The sequence below is a fragment of the Artemia sp. Qi Xiang Cuo genome, chromosome 9, assembly GCF_049724085.1.
Source record: "Artemia sp. Qi Xiang Cuo chromosome 9, ASM4972408v1, whole genome shotgun sequence".
In the NCBI taxonomy this organism is placed as follows: Eukaryota; Metazoa; Arthropoda; class Branchiopoda; order Anostraca; family Artemiidae; genus Artemia; species Artemia sp. Qi Xiang Cuo.
The window spans coordinates 28,127,316-28,150,532 of NC_142802.1; the positions used below are offsets into that span (position 1 = coordinate 28,127,316).

At 33.9% G+C, this 23,217-nt stretch overlaps 1 protein-coding gene across 1 annotated transcript in view; it reads right to left on the bottom strand.

Moving 5' to 3' along the window:
- Positions 1–23,217, bottom strand: part of LOC148948526 (protein Lilipod-like) — a 63,117-nt gene that overhangs the window by 8,344 nt on the left and 31,556 nt on the right. Inside the window, exons 5-9 of the mRNA XM_089093965.1 lie at positions 18,811–18,937; positions 13,066–13,134; positions 8,732–9,034; positions 4,676–4,830; positions 1,950–2,184 (exon numbers count right to left, since the gene is read on the bottom strand). Coding sequence (XP_088950091.1) covers positions 2,008–2,184; positions 4,676–4,830; positions 8,732–9,034; positions 13,066–13,134; positions 18,811–18,877 — 771 coding nt within the window. The 5' untranslated portion in view covers positions 18,878–18,937 and the 3' untranslated portion in view covers positions 1,950–2,007. The remainder of the gene's footprint in view (positions 1–1,949; positions 2,185–4,675; positions 4,831–8,731; positions 9,035–13,065; positions 13,135–18,810; positions 18,938–23,217) is intronic.

Sequence of the window (23,217 nt, forward strand, 5' to 3'; positions counted from 1 at the left end):
CAACCATGTATGGTATGTCTAGCTTAAAAAGCCCAGTTTCACGCTATTGCAGGAAATATGTAAGTAAGTAAGTTTTATTGCGCTAAAAGCGCTAGGGCAATGGCAATACAAAAAAAAAATACTTCTAAATAATTGACATTACCAATCATAAACATAACATTAATATTACATAACATAAACAAAAAAAACACAAATCACAAATATCTACTTATGTGCTCCAATGCCAGCCCGAGAAATGGTCCAAAATTTTTAACGCTTGCAAAACATTCATCCCTCCTTACATTCACCAGCCATTTATCATCAAAACTACACTTTCAATACACTTCATTCCTCAACTCACTAAATTCTTCAAACTTATATATCACGTGACCAAACTCTCATCCATACTTCCACACATCAAGGAAAAGTAAGAGCGATCCTGCGATCCCCCCCTTCCTAAATACTTCCATCTTACCCCAAGCGGTAAACTATTCCCCCCTTAATTCAATAATACACTTCAACTCTTCCTTTTTTAAATTCCCCCTTAAACAAAACCCCCTCATCCTATGTCTCCTTCACCAACGTGTAGACGCGCAGGGAATCAGGAAGGCTCCTTTCATACTGCCAAACCTGCATCTCCTGATCTCGTAAAATATTACCTGTCATCTTTGCAACCTATTTATCTACACTTAATCCCAAATGGTTAGCAAAAATCTTAACGATTCTTCTTCGTATTGATACATACAAAGGGGCGTGGGACAATTCTCCATTCCAGGAAATACGAAATATAGGACCAAAATCTGCACTTCTTTTATGTTTTAAACATCCTTGAAACCTGGACTTGTGTGAATTTATGGCTTCTCGAATAGCTTTTGGTTCTAACGATTACGAATTTGTCCTATACGATTAGCGTAAAATGGCAAACAAACTATTTTTAGAGATTAAAAACACATTATACTTCTTTAGCAAAAGCTTTAATTGCCCCTTAGAATACTTAGCCGTTTTATTGTGCTCAGCAAAATAAAACTTTTATAACACGTAGTTTTCAATTTAAATTGCAGGGTTGAGTAACTAGAAGCTATTTTCTCGCTAAAAGCCATGGGTGCTCGTAGAGGGGGGTACCCCCAATCCCCCAGACGCGTAGGAAAAATTCTAGACATTTAAAAAAGTACAACATTTACTAAATGGGTGCCGGCAAGAATGTCACGAAGAGACGAGAATTTCTTTTCTGATAGAAGTGTCGCTTTTTTAAAGTTGTAAAATATTACACCATTTTATAATTTTAATAGATTTAAATTCATGATAAAATTCATTTATATTTTTGTTTTGGCAAAAGCTTTAAATTCCCTTCACATTTATTTTTTCGTTTTTTAAACCCAATTCCTAAGGTTTTGGAATTTTTAGAAAATCATATGAGGAAGACAGAAAATTTTAGTGAATTTAAAGGAAAATTTAAAGAAAAATTACTAAGTAAGTATGAATTTTAGTTTTGCATATTTGGAGGAGACATGATTTAAATTAAGTTGTATTTGTTTGTTCGTTGGTGAGCGTGACCCCCAAAGCACAGACACGGAATGTAGTTGCTGCCCCCGTAGTATTATTATTATTTAATTTGTTTCTCTTTTTTTATTGCACTAAATTTAAACAATGTCATATGTATGTATTTTATTTACCTGATTTACCCCATGTCAACCGTTAGGTTTTGGGTGAATCATACGGATTTTCGTATGCAAGTTCTTCATAAAGTTAAATACATCATACCATAACAATTACCTGAATGTATGGCTTCTAAAATAGCATTTAGTTCTAACAATCGCAAATTTACCCTACACGGATACCGTAAAAGGGTAAGTGAACTATCTATTGGAGATTAAAAACACATAATTTTTCTGAAACAAAACCTCAAAATGACTCTTAAACTTAAAAACTTTACCCTTTAATTTGATTCAGCAAATAAACTGGGAGGTTACCTAGGGTTCTGGCAAGAAGTGGCAAGGCAGAGCTAAGAATTAGAACAAAAGCACAGTCCTATATGATGTGGGTTATAGGCGTGTTCATTTTCCTTGGTCGAATTTTCTTGATCGAAGGCAATGTATATAATCCAACTAAAGTGGTAGCCATCAAATAAAATATTATAAGGATTTCAAGGTAGGCACCAGTAGATCCGAGGACCGACAACGAACTTATCCCCAATGCAAAATGCTCCTGAAAAAAAAGCACACTGGGTAAACAAAAATTAGCAATGAGATTAAGGGAATTTTAGGATATGCAAATTTCTTAGGTAATATTTTTCGAACTAATTTCGAGTCTGATTTGAGCCATTCACATACCGAATCAATCACATTTGTAAAATAAACAGAGGAGCAGTGACAAAAAATGTGCAGAACCGGTTGGGTTATTATACCATTCATCGGATAGAAATAAGGTTATTTGCTTATACCAGTGGTTCTCAAACTGTGGTACACGTACCCCTTGGGGGTAAGCACAAAATTTTAGGGGGTACGCGGCAGGCCAATGAAAAAAAAACAACCCTTTAACTCCAGAACTGGCAATTTTATTTATATTTTAGCTAAAGTTTACTTAGTATCCGTAACTGAGAAGGGGTACCTAAAATGTTTTGTGGGTAAAAAGGGGTACAGTGTCTAAATAAATTTGAGAACCACTGGCTTATACGATACCACTTACCAGACAGAAATAAGGTCCACAGCTTTTGTTTTAGGCTTGTTTTTGAACTTGTACAGTGTGTTTGAGCATGGGACCTTTCTTCTTCCCTTTCGATTTTTTTTCTTCATTCTGGGGCATTAATCCTTACTATTAGGGAGTTTATTACAATAATAAACGGTTAAAAGCAAATCAAGCGTTTAGCATTAAAACCTAGAAAAAAACAAAACTAAGATCGAGTACTCTAATTGATGAACAGTTCATTTTGCAGAAGAAAAACTTAGAAAGCATAAAATAGACGTAGATAATTTCGAGAACTACACTGCCTTTCCATGCCGATAAATAAAAAGTTCAAATAGGGATACATCCTTTTAATAGACAGTGATAAATTTCACAAAAAATACTAGATATTTCGGTCACATATGCAGTGACCAATTTATGGGTCATGGAAAGGCAGTGTGGTTTTCGAAATTATCTACGTCATATTTATGGAGATAATTTGACCAAAGAAGTTTATAAAAATATAAGCAGCCATAAGAAACATACAAATGTTATCAGCCAACAGGATTTTCTTCTACAGTGTAAGAAGATGAGAATTGTGCCACCTTCACTAAAATTCGATCTACATTGAGGCACTTTTAAGGAAGAAAATTTTGAACGAAGTTTACATTTCAAGACTTTAATCACCTTATTAAAGGCGACGGTTGCTGCTTATGTGACCAAAATATCTAGTATTTTTTGTGAAATTTATCACTGTCTATTAAAAGGATTTATCCCTGTTTGAACTTTTATTTATCGGCATAAAATGGATTTTTTTCACCTTGGCCTGTCCTATGGAAATGTCGTCAAAAATATCTTTTTTCACAACTGAACCCTTGTTAGTTCAAAATACACTTCAACTTTTTTTTTTACGTTTATAACAAAAAATTAAGAAAAAAGTGCAGGAAATAAAAAAAAAAACGGAGAAAACCTGAAATAGGGGTTTGGGCAAATGGCTAAATATAAACTTATTTTTCAGTAAAACAGCCGGAACTACAAAAAATAACTTGAAAAAATTCTATGGGTAAATAGCTAATTGTAAAAGTCTTTTTTAGTTAAACTGCAGCAACTACACGAAAAAGTTGAAACAATTTTTAGGGCCTAAAAACAGCCCTAACAAATGTTAGGGCTAAATATAAGTGTCTTTTTGGTTATATTGCAGGAACTACAAAAAACAAAACTTGATACAACTGCTGGGCAAATGCCTAAATTATACTCCTTAGCCAGAGCTGAGTTTGGAACTACTAGGTTAAGTAATCTATTCTATGAAAAAAAAAAATTCTGAGCCACATAGAATATGGGGGTATCCAATATTGTCTCACCACAAGAGACATTTCCAGTCTACGTAAACTATACTCTTTGCAAAAGCTGGCAGTTCTAGTAAATGGGATAGGGTACAATAAGGGTTATTCCGGTGCATGAAGGGGGGAGGGGAGGGGCTCTACGTGAAGGGGGGAGGGCTCTCTGACAATATGTTTTCACTATTTTTTTCAAGTTAGTTAGCGAATCTGAAAGTCAACAAAATTTTTACTCTCTTAAAAGACGTTTTTTTTAGATCAGTTTTACAATGTTTTGGATTTCTTCTTAGTACAATTTGAGGGATCATAAAATTAAAAAAAAAGAGGAAAAAGCTACGTGAAAAGAAAATTGATGATATGAAAGCAGTCAAATAAATTTACAGTTTTTCGTAGGCTAATGATGGCTCTAATTCCCTTTGGAGTCCTCTCCGTTTCCTCAAACCCCGCCCCCTCCTTTTTGGGGGGAACCACAAGTTTTTTTACAACAAGTATTTGAATTTGGAAATCGCATGGAATATCCTTTGCAGTCTTTATAATTTAAATTGTTTTTTTGTTTTTTTTTTAATGTACGATAATAGATATTCACTTCAATGAATCCACGGGAGTGTCTAAACCACCAAAATTTTAAACCAAAATTTTATGAAGTCCATTTTTTTGGGGGGGGGGGATATATTGACTAATAATATGCTATACTATACCTGAGTAGACTGAGGAAGAGATTTAATTCCAACCAATAATTGTAAGGTGTTTAATGTAACGAGCAGAATGGTAACTGTTGTAACAGTAAACAAACCAATCATCGCAAGGGGATAGAATAGGTTTCTTGTTATTCGTCCAGACTTTTTGTGCTTCTCTGAAAAACAGAAAGAAATGACGGCTTCTGTATTTAATTAACACAAGCACAGTAATCAATAGACATTACAGTTATTACAAACAAAAAGACAAACTGAACACTTTGACTTAAATGACGCGTTTACAACAATCTGTTCTGATACGTCATCCAGGCCCATTGAAGATCTTATCTGTAGAAATCTATCTTGTTGACAGAATCATTTAAGAGCCATTTAACACAGTTTTTTTTCTGTTCAGTCATGCGCATCCATTATTGTGGTTTGTACTTCATCCATTGCACTTCTGTTAAACTCTACCGACAAATTCGAATAACTCCGAGTTTTTACTGTATCTCTATGAGCAAGCCGTTTAGCGTTCAAAGAAGAACATTATTGCTCAAATTAGGTATAAAAGCAGGAATAATTTCAGAAAGGTTGACATAGTATCATCAAAAAAGATACAGATAACATGAACAATATGTGAAAGCTTGTAAAAATTATAAAATGTTAGCTATTAGGTTGGGGCCAAAAGGCCCTGCCCTCCCTCCATGCATGCCTCGTGTGAATTCAAGACCGAAAAATAATACCGTTGATTGACAACGCTCTGATTTTATATGTTTGAGCGGTACAGCCTGGAATATTGGCCCTTTTTTGGTCACGTTATGGCTATTGGTCGCTGTATTATATTTCCTCTTCATTTTCATGTTGTAGAATTCATTGGAAAACCGTCAAAACATAAGAACTAAAAGGAAGATAACAACAATATATAAGCGATAAAATTTAAATAGAAGCTATCCAACTAGTCAAGAGAGTGCCGTTTCAAAATCTTCGCTCTACTCTCTCCTCAGAAAAAAAGGCAAAGATATGACTGGAAGCCACAGCGGCGGTTCTTGCCTCTCTTGCGCCCAGAGATAAATCCTGATTAGTGACCCTCCCTCCTATCTCCCAAAAATTTTCAGGCCAAATTTGAACAAAATTTTCATTTATTAACAAAATTTTCATTTATTAACAAAACTTTTAGTCTGTTTAAATCTGACTTTTCTTACCTTACGTGCAAAAACATATGGAAAAAATAAAAATTTCGGATTCAATTTGCTTATACTTACTGTCGATTGCGCCTCTACTTTATTTTGATAAAAATAAAATGTCAAAAATTACAGAATGACCATAAATGTTAGACTATTTATTTGAAATTTTGCACCCCTAAAATTTCTGCACCTGCAAGTTCCCCCTTTACCCCTCCCCCTAAACAGCCTCTGGGAAGCCATCTCTCTCCTTGATTAAAGGAAAAAAATACAGTAAATTGTATATTAGAAAATGAAGATGCATAACATTTTTTTTCAGTAAAAATAAGCATTATAGAAAAGTAGTTTCGCAAAGCAAATACGAAAACATATTTAGATAATATTTACAATTTTTGATAATCATTGGAAATTATTTTGACTATTATAAGTTACAATTTTTACGATATGTTTCTATAATTATTTTGCATTTGCTCTGTGTCATTTCTGGTTCGCTTTTCTCTGTGGTTTTAGTGCTCGGGTAAGAGCTTCTTTTTGCTTGTCTCCTTTTTCTTCAGTAAAAATGAATGCAATAAAACAACAATTGAAAAGGAAATACAAAAAATGCGTAGCTTCTTGCGATTGCTATTGGAAGAGATTGATGTCGGCTCCCGGGAACTGAGCTAAAGTGAACTGTCGTCATCGGTATTGTTATGAGTGACAAACAAATAGGTTTTGTTCCATCACTTGAGATCATCTCAAAAATGGATCGAAACTATCTAGCAAAAACTATTTAAACCTCTTTCGCTAATGTTTACGTTAGTCATGTAGTTGCGTCATGGAGTATGTTTAGCTGGAGGACATACTCGAGGAAGGAATACTGTGACAACTACCAAATAATATGGCAAGGAGGGCAGGGATTTATCATTGGTCCCCCAGCCAATAAATAGCTGATCTTTTTCTGGAGGGTGGGTTGTGGAGGAAATGTGTCTCTGAGGCATGAACCCAGAGTGTGTGGGTCAACCTCCCCTTAAATGTGTGATTAGTCATGGAGTCCTCTGAAATGCATTTAGTATAAATTTTATATTTAATATAACATAACACAATTGATGTTATTCTTCAAAAGATTTATTTCACGGTTTGAACATTTTAGAGATTTCTTTATTTTTTTGTAAAACTGAGCAAATTTTGATACGTAAATAAGGTCGGCCATCCATCTAGAGCCAAACGAAAAGCAGGTTGTTCCCGAGTACACTGGGAAGAGGTCGAAAAGAAGAATCTGCGGGAAATCGGAACTTCATGGGAGGGAGTGAAGAGAGAAGCTTTGAATATATTAGGGTGGAGGAACAGTGTTCCCCCTTGTGTTGGCCTCAGGCAACTTTGTGCTGCATTGAGTTGTTATTAGTAGTACTAGTTAATTACTACTAGGTTCGTACTAGTACTAGTAGTGGCACTAGTAGTACTAAGTAGTAATAGTCACCGGGTTGAGTATCACAGGATAAACTAAGTGAGTTTCTGACTGTTCCACTTCTTCTATTATTTCTTCTTTTATTCTTCTTTTATCTTCTTCTATTATAGGGTTAATATTAGCCCTAGAAACCCAGTTTTGATTCTCCAAATGATTTTCCAGTCATTTGGAAAATCAATTTTCTACTCTGATTTACGAGAACAATTCCAAGACTCTTGGTTTCGCACTGACTTTCAACAAACTGCACACTGAAAAAAGACAAGCAAGTTCAATTCTGCTGAAAAAAATTCAAACGAAATTAGCAAATTTTTCTTCGAGGAACGGCTTCTATTTCCATGAAATACAAGCTTTCTTCTGCTGATTGAGAATTCATTTTCTATTCATTAACAACATGATACTTTAAATTTTATTTTGTATCACTAATTTTAAATAAAGTATTGACCATTCGCTTTTTGAAGATTTTCAATTTTTACAGTACACAGCTAATAAAAAAAAACTTCAAACGAATAAGCAGTAAAGAGCAAGAGTGAATGAGTGGATATATGGCTTCTCATGGGCATTTCCCCTATCTAAAATAATCATTACCAAAAGTAGGAGTTTTTTAGGAGCTATTATTACAATTTCTGGAGGCCCAATAACCCCTCAATAGAGTTAAGCAAGGAAATTCAGATGTGGTTAATTTATATACGATTTCCCTGTTTCTTTTTGTAATTTTCAATCACTTCTCAGTGAGATGTTTTTTCTGTCTATGAGTAAGGCAAAATGACTTCTTGACGATTCAAAGAAACATGAAATCAAAATGAAAAGGTATATTAAAATAGTTAAAATGCAATAATTACAATTATGCTCTCTGGAGTCTAGAAAGTTGCGGTAGATTCAAGTGTTCTACTTCCTAGAGCTAGGTGACAGAAACAGGTCACAGCTCACAGATCACTAGGAGACTTTTTTGAGGAGCCTATAGCCCATTCCCTGAAACATAGCAAGCCATATCGATTTTCCCCATCTATTCCCTTTTATATTCTTGGGTTCTCAATAGATCTATAGGGATTATTTCTAAACGCGTTATTCGCCGTTTTTCACTTAGCCTACAGCGTTTAGCCTGTTTTTCTTAGAGTGAGTTTGAATCTCTGCAGACTTCACTCTCTTTTCACCACAACAGTGTTTGAACTAATTCTGGGATCATTCCAATACATTGGGGCAAATACTGTTCATTTAGCTTGTTGTTGTTATTAGCGTCATTAAACAAGGATAATTGAGCAAGCGGTTTTTTTTTTTTTTTTTTTTTTTTTTTTGTTATGCATGTAATGTAATTGCTGCCTACATTTTCTGTATACAACGGAAACTTATATCACAATCACACGTAGATCATCAACCTAATATTCAAAGTGGCTTTTCCTGTCTATTTGCTGTTAACAAGTTTTCATGTGAAAGAAGGAGAATAGACAATATAAATACCTAGTCTTGTAATATCTTCTTTGACTAGCTTAATCTTCTTCTTCAATTCGTCAAGATATGTTCCACGCTCATTAAAAACAGAGTGCATTCCGCTCATTAATTGTTTACTCAATGAAGATCGTGTCACTTTAGTCGAATAGTATAAATTTTCGTCAGTATAATAAACAGCTAACTTTCTTTGTAAATTGGCCATTTCAAATCTGGCAACGTTTAAATCATCGTCCAGATCACGTAAGAAATAAGGCTTCACAAGCAAATCACGCACTACTGTAAATAAATGAGCTGAACCAACCGGTGTACAGACTGAAAGACAGAACAAATTAGTCAATCAATAAAATAAGTAGAGAATAAATAAAATAAAATCCTAATCTAAACACACACTCTGGAGAAATGATCGGTGTTTAGATTAAAGCTGCTTTCACATTGACTAAGCGGGACTTTCACAATGTTTCACTAAGATCCGTATCACGTAAGCACCATGATATAGCAGAGTACAAAGTTGAAAAAAATCAATTTAAGACTCTTAAGGGGATTAAGTACCTTAAAAATCATTTCGCGAGTCTCGGCATCGGCTGACCGTCTCAAAGACAAAGGGCCCATTAGCAAACCTTCCCAGCACCATAGAAAACTCCCAAAGCAATTTTGATAAAGGCTTATAGGGTATCTTAAATGTGTCAGCAGTTCGAAAAGCTAATGAGAGGCTAGTTTAAAATAAAGAAAACGTGAAATTTCTTACTACATGTTAAGAAAAGCGCTGTCTATTCAATGTACATACAGCATAAATAACATGCATCCCACGTCGGCAAGGTTTTCAATCAAGGCCTTTAGCACAAAAGAAAACTCCCAAAGCTCTTAAATTACTCAAATAATACTTCCTTTTAGCGAATTTTTAATGTCTTCCAAGCAGGTATGCAAAAATAGTTTCTGGGGAGCCCCTTACCTGAACTTTACAAAGAAAATTTCTTTCTGGGAAAGAAAGTGTAGGCTTTCAGTTTTCTATCGTTAATTTGGATCTCTTATCCAAGCTTTACAAGTTATAGCAAAACCGCCCAATCGATTCTATATAGTTTGGCAACACAAACTAAAAAAATTATAATGGACAAGATAGGGTGGTAATTCAAGGTATGGAATTCCCTTAACCTAAGCAACATAAGAAATCGAAAGTGATATGAATAGAACACGGATGATTTAGATTATTTAACAATAAACTTTTTGAAGGCAAGGGTCATCTAGCCTAGTAAACCTAACCTAGTACCAGCGAAGGCTAATCTAATTTAAAATTTTTGCTTCTCTTTATCCAAATCTTCATCACTGCTGGAGTCAGAATCAAAATGACATGTTTCCTTTCTTTCTCCCGAGTCTCCCATTTTTGAAGTAAAAATATATTACAGTAAATTTATTTTCCTCTTCTTTTTTCAGGGTTAAATAATGCACAGAAAAGCTTGCTTTACCGAGCTTATGGCCAGCCTCAGTGTGATAGGCAAACTGTTAATGTGAACGCAATTTACTTAAGCTCAGTAGCGTAAGCCACTTAGCGCAAGAAAAAAGGTGGCAATGTGAATACTGCATAGGGCCCCCACCCCCTCCAAAATAATTTTTCATTTAAGATTGTTTTGTTTTACCGGACCAGGCACGTACACATTGGAGAGGGGGCTTTCATACCGATATCCCTCTCCCAAATCTCCAAATCTTACAGATTTCTCTACGTTCTCATTTTTTTTAATTTGGTTCCTAGTCCCCCCCCTTTTCAACCCCTTCAAAAGATTATCGTATGTTTATAGTACTTAGATTCTCTAGGTTTAGCCTCCTTCAAAACTGCCCTTTAAAATAGATTATTGTAGGTTCATTGACCTTAAATTCCCTAGGTTTAGCCTACCCGTCCCTCAGACTAATTTCTGCTTATGCGTATCTTTAAATAACTTTATTATAGTGTATAGCTCCACCAACCCACCCCTCCGCCCCCCCCCACACCCCAAAAAAAAATACTTCTCATCCCCTGTAATCTAAGTTCAGTGGTTTCAATCAAAGATAAATATGTTTACAATACATAAAAAAAAAAACGTTTCTCATGTAAGAATAGAAAGCCAAACACAGCTTAGACGAGATTCTGATGAAAACTGACTTGGGAATAGCAGCACCAGTTCATACATCATACCTCTATCGTAAAATATCTCTCCTGATTTGAATTTATTGCTTTTTACCATTTTGCTTTTCAGTGACTTTTCATTCTTCTATCAATGAGTTATCATTAGTACTGTAGCTGTTTGGAATACATTATCCTCCCGAGCCAAAGGGGCTTTTATTCTTTTTTCACCTTCCCTTAACCTGATATTGTTCCTAAACTAGCAGCGAAGCGTATCGAACAACATGAATAAATGAGGAAAAAAAGCGAAGCGTATACTCTTGAGAGAGTGATTGGAGAAAAACCCTTTTCTCCTGCAATAGCACTGGTACTCAGACAACTTTTGGTATTTGAGTGGCTCACTTGCCATGTCAATTAACAGTAGAAAAAAAAAGTCTGACAAAAAGAGTGACATAAAAGATTCGTTGGTCGTTATCTATTTTTATACCAATTATCTAAGAAAAACTACAACTAATGGTAGCAAAAAGCCGTCATTGTATCAAAATGTTGTTGTTTTTTTTTTTTTTTTTAAATGGCCCAAATTTGCTTTACCAATCTATGGCTTTAGTCCTTTTATCAGAGAAATTCCTTTGAAGTTCATCAATTGCTTCAACGGTAAAATATAAAGAACTAAAAGTGAATTTGATTTTTGGACTGCTCCTCCCTCCCTATCATATCCCAGTGGCGTAGCCAGGTGGGGGGGGGGTCCAAGGGGTCCCGGAACCTTTTGGCCTCAAATTCTAAGCTTGGAGGATGGAGAGAAAAGTTAAAAAATAATGTTTTGTGTGGCTTTCAAGCACTTCTTCCCTCGGGGGAATGAGGAAGCGAATGTAGATGAAACAATAAGTCATTTACAAAGACTCAGAAGTTCTACGGATCACTTGTCAAGTACAGCTTTTAGACAGCATCGCTGTTGTATGTAGAGTAAGGAGTATGATCTTGGAGTCTGGAGACAAAAGTTAAGAAGCTACAATCAACGACCGAATTCGGCTATAGACTTTGAAAATATGCAACAATCTTCCCAATTATTTCCTATCTTTTGAGCATTTTCGGAACTTTACCCGTCTCGACTTTTATGCCACAGATAAACTTTTCAACATTAATTGAACAAAGCAATATCTCAGGAATTCAATTAGGTAGGTGAGAAACATTCAGTAAATGCTATACAAAATAGTATACTGATGTTTGTGTTCACTTTTTTTTAATTTAGAGTCCTTGATATTTAGATGAAGCTTTAAAGAGAACAAAACATATCTTCTAAAAACAGAAGAGAAAAAATGAGGGGAGTTCACCTAACAATTTAATTTTTACTTATGTTTTTATAAATGATAGTCAAACTGTATTTCTTTTTCTCATGATATTGTAATTATTATAAGCGAGACTCAATGGATTGGCGATGCTCAGCATCTACAGGAGTGACAAGTCGTTGCTTCTTAGTTGATGAAGTGCTGAACGAGCCTGTCAAATTGGTGCTTTTTTTTAATCACCTTGCTTTCAAAATAATTTTCGGTTTTTATCTAATCGTTCTTAATTCTTTTGAGCCCGGATATATTTTTTACAAATTTATTTTTAGAAATTAGAAAAAGTAGAAAAAGGCTAGTGAGATATCCTGGAAGTAGTGTCTCAATGGCTGAGAAATTTGTGCACTAGCCTTGAATAAATCTCTACTTTTCTAACTTTAATAAACTCTAAGTAAACAATAATAAAAGCAAATCATGGAAATGATGATATCAGTGAATCAAAAATGATCGAAATGAGAACAAGAAAATGCAGAGGCTGGAAAAAAATAGTAAAACATACTGTATAGTTTCGAAACAGATAAGAATATTCACGATCTTAATCTTATCCAATTTAATCCAAGTCTTTGAACAATGGAAATAGCCAGTTGACTTGAGTTTTTTAGAGTAAAGTGATTTACTCTAAAAAACACGAGGCAAATGAGGTCCAAGCTCAGAAAAGTTACAATTAGAACATGCAAGCATTTGCAAACGGGAGACAGATATCACATTCTTAACAAGTATCCTACCAGAGGTGCCTGTTCATGAGGATAGACTCAGAGGATAAATTACAAATTTAACGGATTCGGAGTCGATCTTCCTAAGAATTCAAGAATCGAAATCCGAATAAAAATCCTAAGACTTTCAGAGTTACAAAGGGTATTATCCACCAGATCCATAGCCCTAAACTTAAATCATATAAAAACTTTACTTACGCAACAGCATCAGAACACCACAGAATGAAACACAGGAATACAAAAATGGTAAATATGAGTCCCACATGTCTGAAAAAAAATATTGTACAGCATTGTAAACAAAGACAGCAAAATTAGCTTGTTTGTGGTAATTCAGACGGAGTTATATTATAAGACATTAATTTTACAGTTAATGCCTTTTACTTTAAAATTAATGTAAATTAAAGTAAATTAAATAATTAAAGTAATTAAATTTACATAAAATTAAAAATTAAATAAATTAAGTTTAAAAATTAAAACAAATTAAATTAAAAAATTGAAACAATTAAAATTAATTAAGTTCTTGAATTAAGTAATTTGCAATTAATGTCAATTGATTTTACAATTAAAAGAGCGCTAAAAGGGAGACATAAGCATCGATTTTTTCTAGAGTTGTTACAAACAGTTGTCAAGATGTGACACAACCATTGTCATATCAGCTCTTAAGTCCAATCAGCTTTTATTCTTGCAAGCAAAAAGAGACATCTTATAGAATAGAACCAAAATTATTTCCACATTTCTTGGAAACCAAAAAAGGTACTGAGAACTGGCCCAAATAGGTCTCAGTAGGACAAACGAATTGATTAATATTTTCTATTACTAATATTTTATTTCATATAACTAAATATTTTCTATAATATTACAGATTAATATTCTCTATTTATATTTTAATAAAAATCTTACTTCATACAGTAAAATTGACAGTGTGGGTAAATGTCAGCCAGCCAATAGCTAACCTGAAAGTTATGACGCGATGCCATAAATAATTTAGACGAGGTAACACCTTTGTAAAGCATACTTTTGCGTTTGAATTTTTCAAAAGAGTTTACATTTCTCTTAACCTTCTTTTCTTGCCCAAAGGCAAGCGACTATCTCTCATTGCTCTTGATATAATAAAAAAACGAACATGATCATTAATAAAACAGAGACAACACACAAGTGTAACCTAATACGAAAGGAAAAATAGATATACTAGTTCAAAAGCTTTTAAATATACACATTAAATGTATATTTGTTAGAAAAGCTAGCAAAAGACCCAACTTTGCCGATTGCTTCAAGCAACTGAATATGAAAACTATCAGCAAGTATCATTTATATCTACATTAATTTCACACACAGGAAATGCCTTCAGCTTTTTAGCTAGAATATAATAAAGAGCGAACCACCTTTTTGTAACTATGGTTCTTTACTATGATGTACTTTTTGTTTCTATCTGACGATATTTTTAAGGGTTTTGCGGCTATTTTTCGAAATCCCTATAAATTTCTTTTCGAAATAAAACTATTAAGACCAATCGAGAATCACCAATCGAGTTCCTGAATCACCTACAAATGGCAATTTTTTCAAACGCCTTTTTTTAATTTTTGGTTAGTATGGGCCGTGGTTCGTTCTTTACTAGGTTGCAGTATACCAACAGTATAGCAATAGTATACTATTTGGTACTGTATTGTGCCCGTCTCTTTGTCTAACAAGAACAGATTTGTGTTGAAAATGGTTATACATTTAATTAATTAATCTTGTTTTAAATAGATAAAAAGAGAACATTTTATGAATAACAGATAGTGATAACAATAAAAATCGAATAGTAAAGTACTTCATTAAAATTGTGCAAATTAGTAAAAACAAAAATCAATCTTCTACAAAAAAGATACATAAAGTCAATTATTTTGGTGCAAGCCGATAGGGCCCATGTTAAATTTATCATAAATAATCCAAATATCGGTTTGATACTGCGGATGTGATATTTGTCGAATAAGCGTGCCATCGTGTCTTGAAGCCACGACTATAGTTCAAAACTTCACCAGGAAATTTTATCACAGAGAACAAAAATAAGTACTTATAATGTGTTCTGCTGTGTTCTGCTTGATGTGGCAGAAAGGTAGTGGATACTTAGAAAATCAATTCTATTTCGTTTATATTATATAGCCTATTTGTCATCTTGGCCGAGTTAAGGGGTTTGTTGGTTGGATTCTACTACCAGTAAAATGCTAACCTCCATTATGGTTGCCCCCTTAGGAGCAGCCTAGTAAAGAACCTTAGTCCATAGCAACCGAAAATTTTAAAACGCGTTATAAAAACGCGTTTTTATATCAAGTGAGGATGAATCGCCATTTGAAGTTGATTCCGGAATGGTAATTATTATTTCGATTAATATTAATGATAAAAGTTCGTTGCAAAAAGAAACTCTGTGGTTTAAAACCCCACAAAATGATTTCAGATCAAAATGAAAACTGCGCCAGTGGAATCACCGTAACCAAAAACACCATTTAGGAAAATTATAATCCTCCATCTTCACCAACAAGGAAAACCAATTTTTCTCGTAGGAAGCAGTGATGCCTCTCCTTTTTTTATTTTTCCCTACTTCTTTGTTGTTGCTTTTTTTTTTGAATCGCCGTTAGTGGGGCGCTGAAACATCCTAGAGGGATATTTAAGTGTTTATTTGAAAGAAAATTTCTATGTCTACGTGCTTTTTGTAAGCAACACAACAACATATTAAAAATGAAATACGTTTTTTGACAAAAAATGCATCTTCATATACAAGATTATGTCATTTTGAGTGACTCCAATGTCTAATTCCTAGGGGTTCGTTTTTTTACTAAATTCAGCCTAGAAAAGGTCGAAGGCTTTTTGCTGTGTGTTATATATTATACAAAAAAAAAAAAGAAGAATATATAAAACAAAATTACTGCTTTACAATGATTCAAATGTTACTTTTATTTTAGCTGCTTATATGTACAGACAATTAGTTGTAAACTGAGAAAAACTAAAAGAGAAACGTTTTTCTATTTACGGGGAGACATGGACCCTGCTGGGTGATCCGTGACCCTCTGTACTATTTTTCCAACAATAAAACCACCGATTCAGACCTTCTCAAGATAATACAGAAATATTCTCACTTTTCTATAGGTCCCAGTGGAAAATGATCTGCTATAAAGTTATCTAAAAAGATCTAGACCAAAGAGAAGAGAGAGATTAGTTCTCTTTCCATGCTAAAAAGTGTGCTTTAATTGGCCTCCATCAGTTCTATATTTTCGTAAGCCAATAGCATTATTCCTTTATTTTGGAGCGCCTACTTACTTTGACTGTTTGACTAGATTATATCAAGTAATTCTTCTGTTTCTTCGACAGGTTTCTTCGTTTTGAAATTTGACACATTGTACGTCAAAACTAGTTTCAACGATTTTTCTCTTCCAAGAAGTTTTAAAGAGTGTTTAAGCGTGGAATACGATTTTAACTTAAAATTAATTATCAAGTATATCACTGAAGCTTTTGGTATGGAGCTGCAATTGAGCTTTCTTTCAAATAGCTTTTACTATATTCATCTGATGTATAATTCACACGCAGGCTTAGCTAGACATTAAATTAAAAAAAAAAAAAAGTTTTTCAGCTGAAAGTAAGGAGTCATATTAAAATTTAAAACAAACAGAAATTATTAAATATATGAAATTTTGAATAGTTTTCTGCACTCACAAGCAGTGCAGAATTCGATAGCTTTCGATGATATTGTCCTTCTACGATAATATATAAAACCTAGCAAGTTTGGCTTATTTAGCCTATGAAGAAAAAGGGACATCAATTTGCAAAAGTATCAGGGACGGGGAGACAGGGTTTAATCAATATTTACGTTATGAAGATAATAAAAGATTTTTTTAAATCTATGGAGTTTAAATTTTTCTTGTTGCCTTAATAAAAATACCAAAAACTTAACACAAGTAAACATGACCAAGCAAAGAGACATAAAAGTCATTATTTTATATAAAAAATACATGGACACAAGTAACGTGGGACACAAGTAAGTCCCCAAAAACTTTTGACTTATTTAAACCTAGAACACTTTAATTTTTAAATGGAATACTTTTGTCATTTTTCCAGATTTCTCATTCAAATGAAGAAAGAGGCTTTTGGTATAGAGCTGCACTTGAGATTTCTTTCAAATAGCTTTTACTATAACCCCTGCTTTCAAAACTTGACTGGTTTTAAGCCCTCCCACTTGATATGTTAATCGCTTGGCCCTTCACCATGTGGCGAAGGGCCATGTGGGGAAGGGGGTAGACTATCATTATAGTCTACCCCCTTCTGGAATAAGTCCATGTTCCGTTCTCCACCTAAGTCTACTTAAGCGAATCATAAGATGGTTTGAACGACTATCTCCCCGTGGCATTAAGCACAGAAGTTGATGACTTTAATCCTGTAATACATGGCTATTGCTGCCCGAAGGGCATGTCATGCAAATAGAAAGGAGAGCCTTAACAAATTTCTGGATATAGTAGATGACATAATAGACTATTAATTAGCATAACATAAATAAATGATAGCACAGAAATATAAAAAAGCTGATAAAACATTTACAAAAGCGAACTAAACAAACAAGGCCCGAGCATTTTAGCTTCACGTCGAGTAACTTTATCAATGGAAAGCGAAAACAACAATAGCCATGGAGTCTGGCAAGGAAATATTTTCCAGAGGGAGGGAATACTTCAAAGAGTTATGATTAAAATGGAAGTTTTTCTTTATCCTTTTGGCTCCCTCCTCTGAGGGTCGTTGTCCCCTAGTCCCTCCCTGGTAAAACCCGTGTCAAAAACTAAATAGACATAAAAACAAAAGAAAGAAGGAGCCTATACCCCCAAAAAGTTATATTTTTTAAATATTTTCAATTATTTTCCCAAAATTGATGGGCATCCCTCTTAATGGCACAATAATGTACATAAATACAGGTCCAAATGATAGAAAATCAAGGGGATCCGTAAAGAAAAAAAAAATTATAGGTCCAACCATCGCAAAATTGTCGTCTGGTAACAATCCTACGAAAATAAAATAATGTTTTGATAATCAATTTTACATATAGCTTGGGCTAATGCAATTAAATTTAAAAGCCTATCAACAGAACTAAATTATACGAAGGGATCTCTTCGTCTTCTACTCTAGCGGAAGTATAATAACTTCTTATATTCCCAATGACATTTTCAAAGTTTATTCATTTATATTGCCTTTCTGAATTGGCAATTTCTTCTTCAATATTACCATGATAAGATGTTACAGTTTGTAATTTTTATTGAAACTATTGTACTAGGAATGTCATCTGAAATCGACCTCGTCCGTTTTTATGCCTATGCTCTAACTGATGATTTTCTAGATTTCATAAGTTCCTTGAAAGTACAATGTATTTTTACACGAAATGATTATTCAAACTTGTTACAATTGCATATCGGAAACTTGTTTTCTGTGTGCCAAATCTTAGATGTCTAAGGACAATGGTTGATTGGCATACAATTTTGAGCACCTTGGCCCTTTTGGAAAACAACAAAAAACTTCTTTCCGATGGAGTTTTTTTGGTTTTCTTTTTCTAGTTTTTTTTTCCTAATATTATTATTCTCTACGACGATAAAAAAATTTCAATTGCAAGCCTTGCTAGAAATTTTACTTTAGGGTCCCTTGTTAGGGACCCTAATTATAGTTAGTTTATGTTTATAATTAGCATAATTTAATTAATTAGCAATTATATTAGCTATATAGAGAAACTGCGACAAACCGACATTATAGAGACAAACTGAGAATTCAAAGGCTCGTATCTTGACTTGAAGGATTACCAAATCGACTTAATATTCAATACTTCTCTTTAATGGGGGAGTACGCTCCACCTTGGCAACTCCAAACCTAAACATAATTCATCTCAGAATTAAAATAATTTGTCAGTTGCAAGAGAAAAAGATATTAAGAAAAGCTTACTAAAAAGCAGATCAAATGTCGCTTGACTTCTATCCAAGAGAGCTGACAGTGTCACGACCAGACCCATCACAATTATAGAGAGTAGCACGAGCAATAGGAGAGTTTCTAGGACTCGTGCTGTAATGCCCTGGAAAATATAATGCATATTTGATAGCTGTAATAAAAGTAACTCCTGTCAAAACACTAAGAAATCTAAAATTGTGCTCGGGGGGGGGGGGGGCACAATAGCAGTTGATCTGCTAATACTCTTCAACTTTTTAAGCTTTTCGTGGACAAAAGTTGCGTATACCTAAAAACAAACTGATTTGGCTGGTTGAACTTGACCTACACAAAATGTGCATGATGAACCTTTTCACTGGCAAAATGTAATAAGAAGAGTTTTGAGTCTTTAATGGAACATTAAAACACGGTAACATCGGTTTCCCTTCATTTCCTCCCGTTTTCGTAGCCATAATCAAAAAAAATATATATTTTAATATATGCATAAGCCAAATATACGTACAGTTAATCCTAGTTTCGCTTATTAACTTTGGGACGAAGATACAGAGTTATACTATTGTAACTCAGTAGACGACTATAGGTAAACTTAGGCATAAAAAAAGAAGTTTTCTAAGTTTATACTGCGGCTGACGAAAAAGAAGCTAACATGAATGTTTAGCATTACATAGAAAAAAAAGCGATTCATCTGAAAAAAATTACTTAAAAAGCAAAAACTGGACAAACTTACCACCAGCTCAGGAATAATTCTTATTATATTTACCAAGATGGTATAGAAACCGAAAGGTTATTTCTCGTCCTGGACTTGCCGATCCGCTAGTGCTGCTTGACGACATCGCTAAGGATCTGAGGGCTAATACTCCGAAAGATATGCGCCAGTGATCTTCTCAGTTACTTTTTACTCGATTTGTAATCAGTAGACATTGCTATGTTATTTAGGTTGTGTTTTCATTTGCATTTCCCTTTGGGTTATGTTATTTCATCGCTAGTTGAATGTTTTCACAGTTGTGTTATCATTTGTATTTCCCTTTGGGTTATGTTATTTTTGTTCTTTACTCCCCATTTATTTTTGTATTGTTGCAGGTTATAAATAAACTTACTTACTTATTGTCTTCTTTAAAACATTTTCGTCTAAATAAGAAAAACCATTTACCCGTGCCCCAGCCATTTAAACATTTGCCTCTCAATTACTTGGACTATCTGTCTGGGCTTGTCTCCTTCTACAATTAACCATGTCTTGATGCAACCTACTGCAAAATACTTGACAACTTCAATTCAAAATCAACAGAAGGGAAGTTAGGTTAATCTTAATGAAAAATATAAGAACACGATGATAAAATAATACTTTAGAAACAAAACTATTGAAACCTAATCCAACCAGGGCCGTATTCGGGGGTGGGGGGTTAGGAAATTTGACCCCCCCCCCGAAATGTTTGTCCGACTCGTAAAAAACGTAACAAAAATGAACATAAACAAATTTTTGATGCGTTTTTTTAAGTTTTTTGTAACCCCCCTCCCCCCAAAAAAATTATTTTGTTTCTTTTCACTTTCTTGTTTCTAGTGTTTCTTTCAGCTTTTGAATTAGCTAGGATGAAAGTGAAAAGATCCTCTCAGTTATTTTTTCCCCGATTTGTAATCAGTGGACATTACTATGTTATTTATGTTGTGTATTCATTTGTATTTCCTTGTGGGTTATAATATTTCTTGTTATTTCTTTGCCTTTACTCTGTTATTTTGTTATTTTACTTGTTATTTTACTTTGTTATTTTACTCTGCACTTATTTTTGTATTATCCCTGTACTTCAACCCTATATTTCAATAATTTGCTTCCCTAAAATAGATAGCTGACATTAATCCTTCAATATGCCTAATGTCTATTGTCGTTAAAAAGAATTTCCTATATTTGCCCACTTAAGCGGCTATTTTTGACAAACATGTCTTAAGTGAAAGGGGTAGTAAAAACAAAATATAATTCAATCTCACTGGGGAACAATAATTGGTAGCTAAAAAGTAATTCGTTTTTAAACCATTTGTTTCAAAATAAAACAAAATTGCTTTTAAAACATTCCTATCCAAAATTAAATAGCACAAACTCAAAAATAATATTTGGACACTAAAATAGGACAATAATAATACATTTTTCAGCAAATTACCTATGTACCAAAACTCAAAAGAAAATTGCCCGAGATAGAAAGAAAGATTTTTTTTTTGTTTAGTATCCATTTGTCTCATTATTATCCATCGTAAATCCCAATTTGATAATAGCAGTCATAGCTATGACTGTACAGAGGAAGTTCATAATAATACAAAATTTAAAATTATAAAGACATAAAATTTTCAAGAAGGGGGGGGGGATGCCGCCGTGGAAAAAGTGGGGTAGCAATGCTACTTGGCAGTTTGCATGGCCTAGTGAAGTGAAATTTGTCGGCAGATGACAACTCTTAGAATTCTGTCGAATTCTGCTACTGACAGCTTTGGAACTTTTTCCATACCTGGGGGATGTAATGATGCTTTAGAAACAATTTTCTTTTGATAGAAATTATTTAGAATGCTGTAAAATTTCATCTTTCCTTCTTAAACCCTTCTTAGACATTGAAAAAAGGGGGAGGGGGAATTATTTTCCCTTTTTGATTACCTGTGTCCAAGTATAAAAAGAAGTTAGGAGCATCCTTTTACACTTTCCCTGGAAGCTGAACTCGCTGACGATATATCACTTTGATACCAAAACTTATTACTTTTGAGCTGTGTTTTTATGCAAGTTCTTTGTTTTGTTTTCTCTTAATAATTCAGATTTTCAACTTGAAACTGACCCTTCATCTTTTCAATTCAGCATGCACACAAGATCTGACATATTCTTCGTCATTTCAGTTAAAAACCACTGAACGGCTTTGCTATTAAATGGTAGTTTTTAATAAGTTTTAACATACATCTTATCATCTACCATTATCCTGTGTATCAATGAACTATAACTTTTTTATCGAAAGCTACGTTTTTACAGGGTTCAAGTTTCGATTCGGCAGATTCCACGTTGGCTGATGGAATAACTATCCTTCAGTGTTAGATAAGAATTTAAAAATAACACGTGCCTTCAGAAGCTATGATTCTATGGAAACTACAACACCTATAAGATTAACCTTTTCTTTGCCTGGAAATATTGTCACGAAAGTTGGCAAGTGCTTATCACGCGAATTAATTTCATGAATTCTTGAATTATACTTCGGAATAGAGAACGTATGAACTTACTACCCCTCCCCCAAATCAACATTCTTGGTCTGCTCCCCCCCCCCCAAATATTCCTTGAGCATTTCAATCCAATAGTCCCAGCCTTTTCTGAGATCTTTAAGATCGATGCTAAGCCTTATGTGAACGATCATTCAATTTGCTGCAGGTTCAGACCTTGATCAGTTCGAGATTTGCTTCAGTTGAAAAATTCATTTCTCCAACCGATCTTATTGAATTTAAATAAGTAAAAGATTTATATCGATTTTTTGTAAAGGATATACCATTGGCATTCTTTTTTCAATAGGTATTCAAAAGAAACTTTTTTTAAGGATTCGCTATGCAGAACTCAGGGAAATACGCAATCAGATATACCAGACACAAACCGATCGAAACGTCACTAGACCAATTTCATTTGACAAAATTATCCCTCTTCTGTCCGACCTTAGCTAAAAGTTTACCCTCTGACTAAAGGTTTATCATGCGCTTTTGCGACTACCCTATACCTGTAATTCGCACAAAAAGTGTAAGATACTTACAATGTCGAATTTATTATTTTGGATCTATCCACAGACTGAGCAAGAAGTGCAATGCTACTTACACTTTTGCTTAGATAATGATCAAAACTCGCTTAAAAACAGACGAATTTTCCTATTTTCGCATTTTTTTCTAAAATTTTCAACATACTTTTAAGATCTAAAAGATGCAACAATTAATCCAAAAATGTGGTTTACTCGAAAGGTAAAGCTTAATATGAGCCGTCAAATGAGCCGTCGTCTTGCTTTAGTCGTATGCAGAACAATTGCATACCAAAACTTGAACAGGGAGGTTGAAGCTTCAGAATCTGAGTTTCACTTTTAAAAAATAATAATTCAAAAATTGACTCATTTGATAAAAGGCTAGATAGGTAATAACATTAAGTATAATGATGGATCGGTCAAGGTGTAAGTTTCCACCGATTAGGAGCAATGCAAAAATAAAAATCAAATCAAATATATGCAAGTTTTAATTTAGATTGAGAAAGATGATAGCCGTTTTGACGCCACCCATTTGTAGTTAATAATTGTTGGCAAAAATAAAGAAACCTTTAACTATAATAATAGACTCTAAACAGCATATTAAAATTCAAAACATGGAACTGAAGTAAAGTCAATCATACAACGTACTCCGTCTGGAATTGTTAATGAAGAA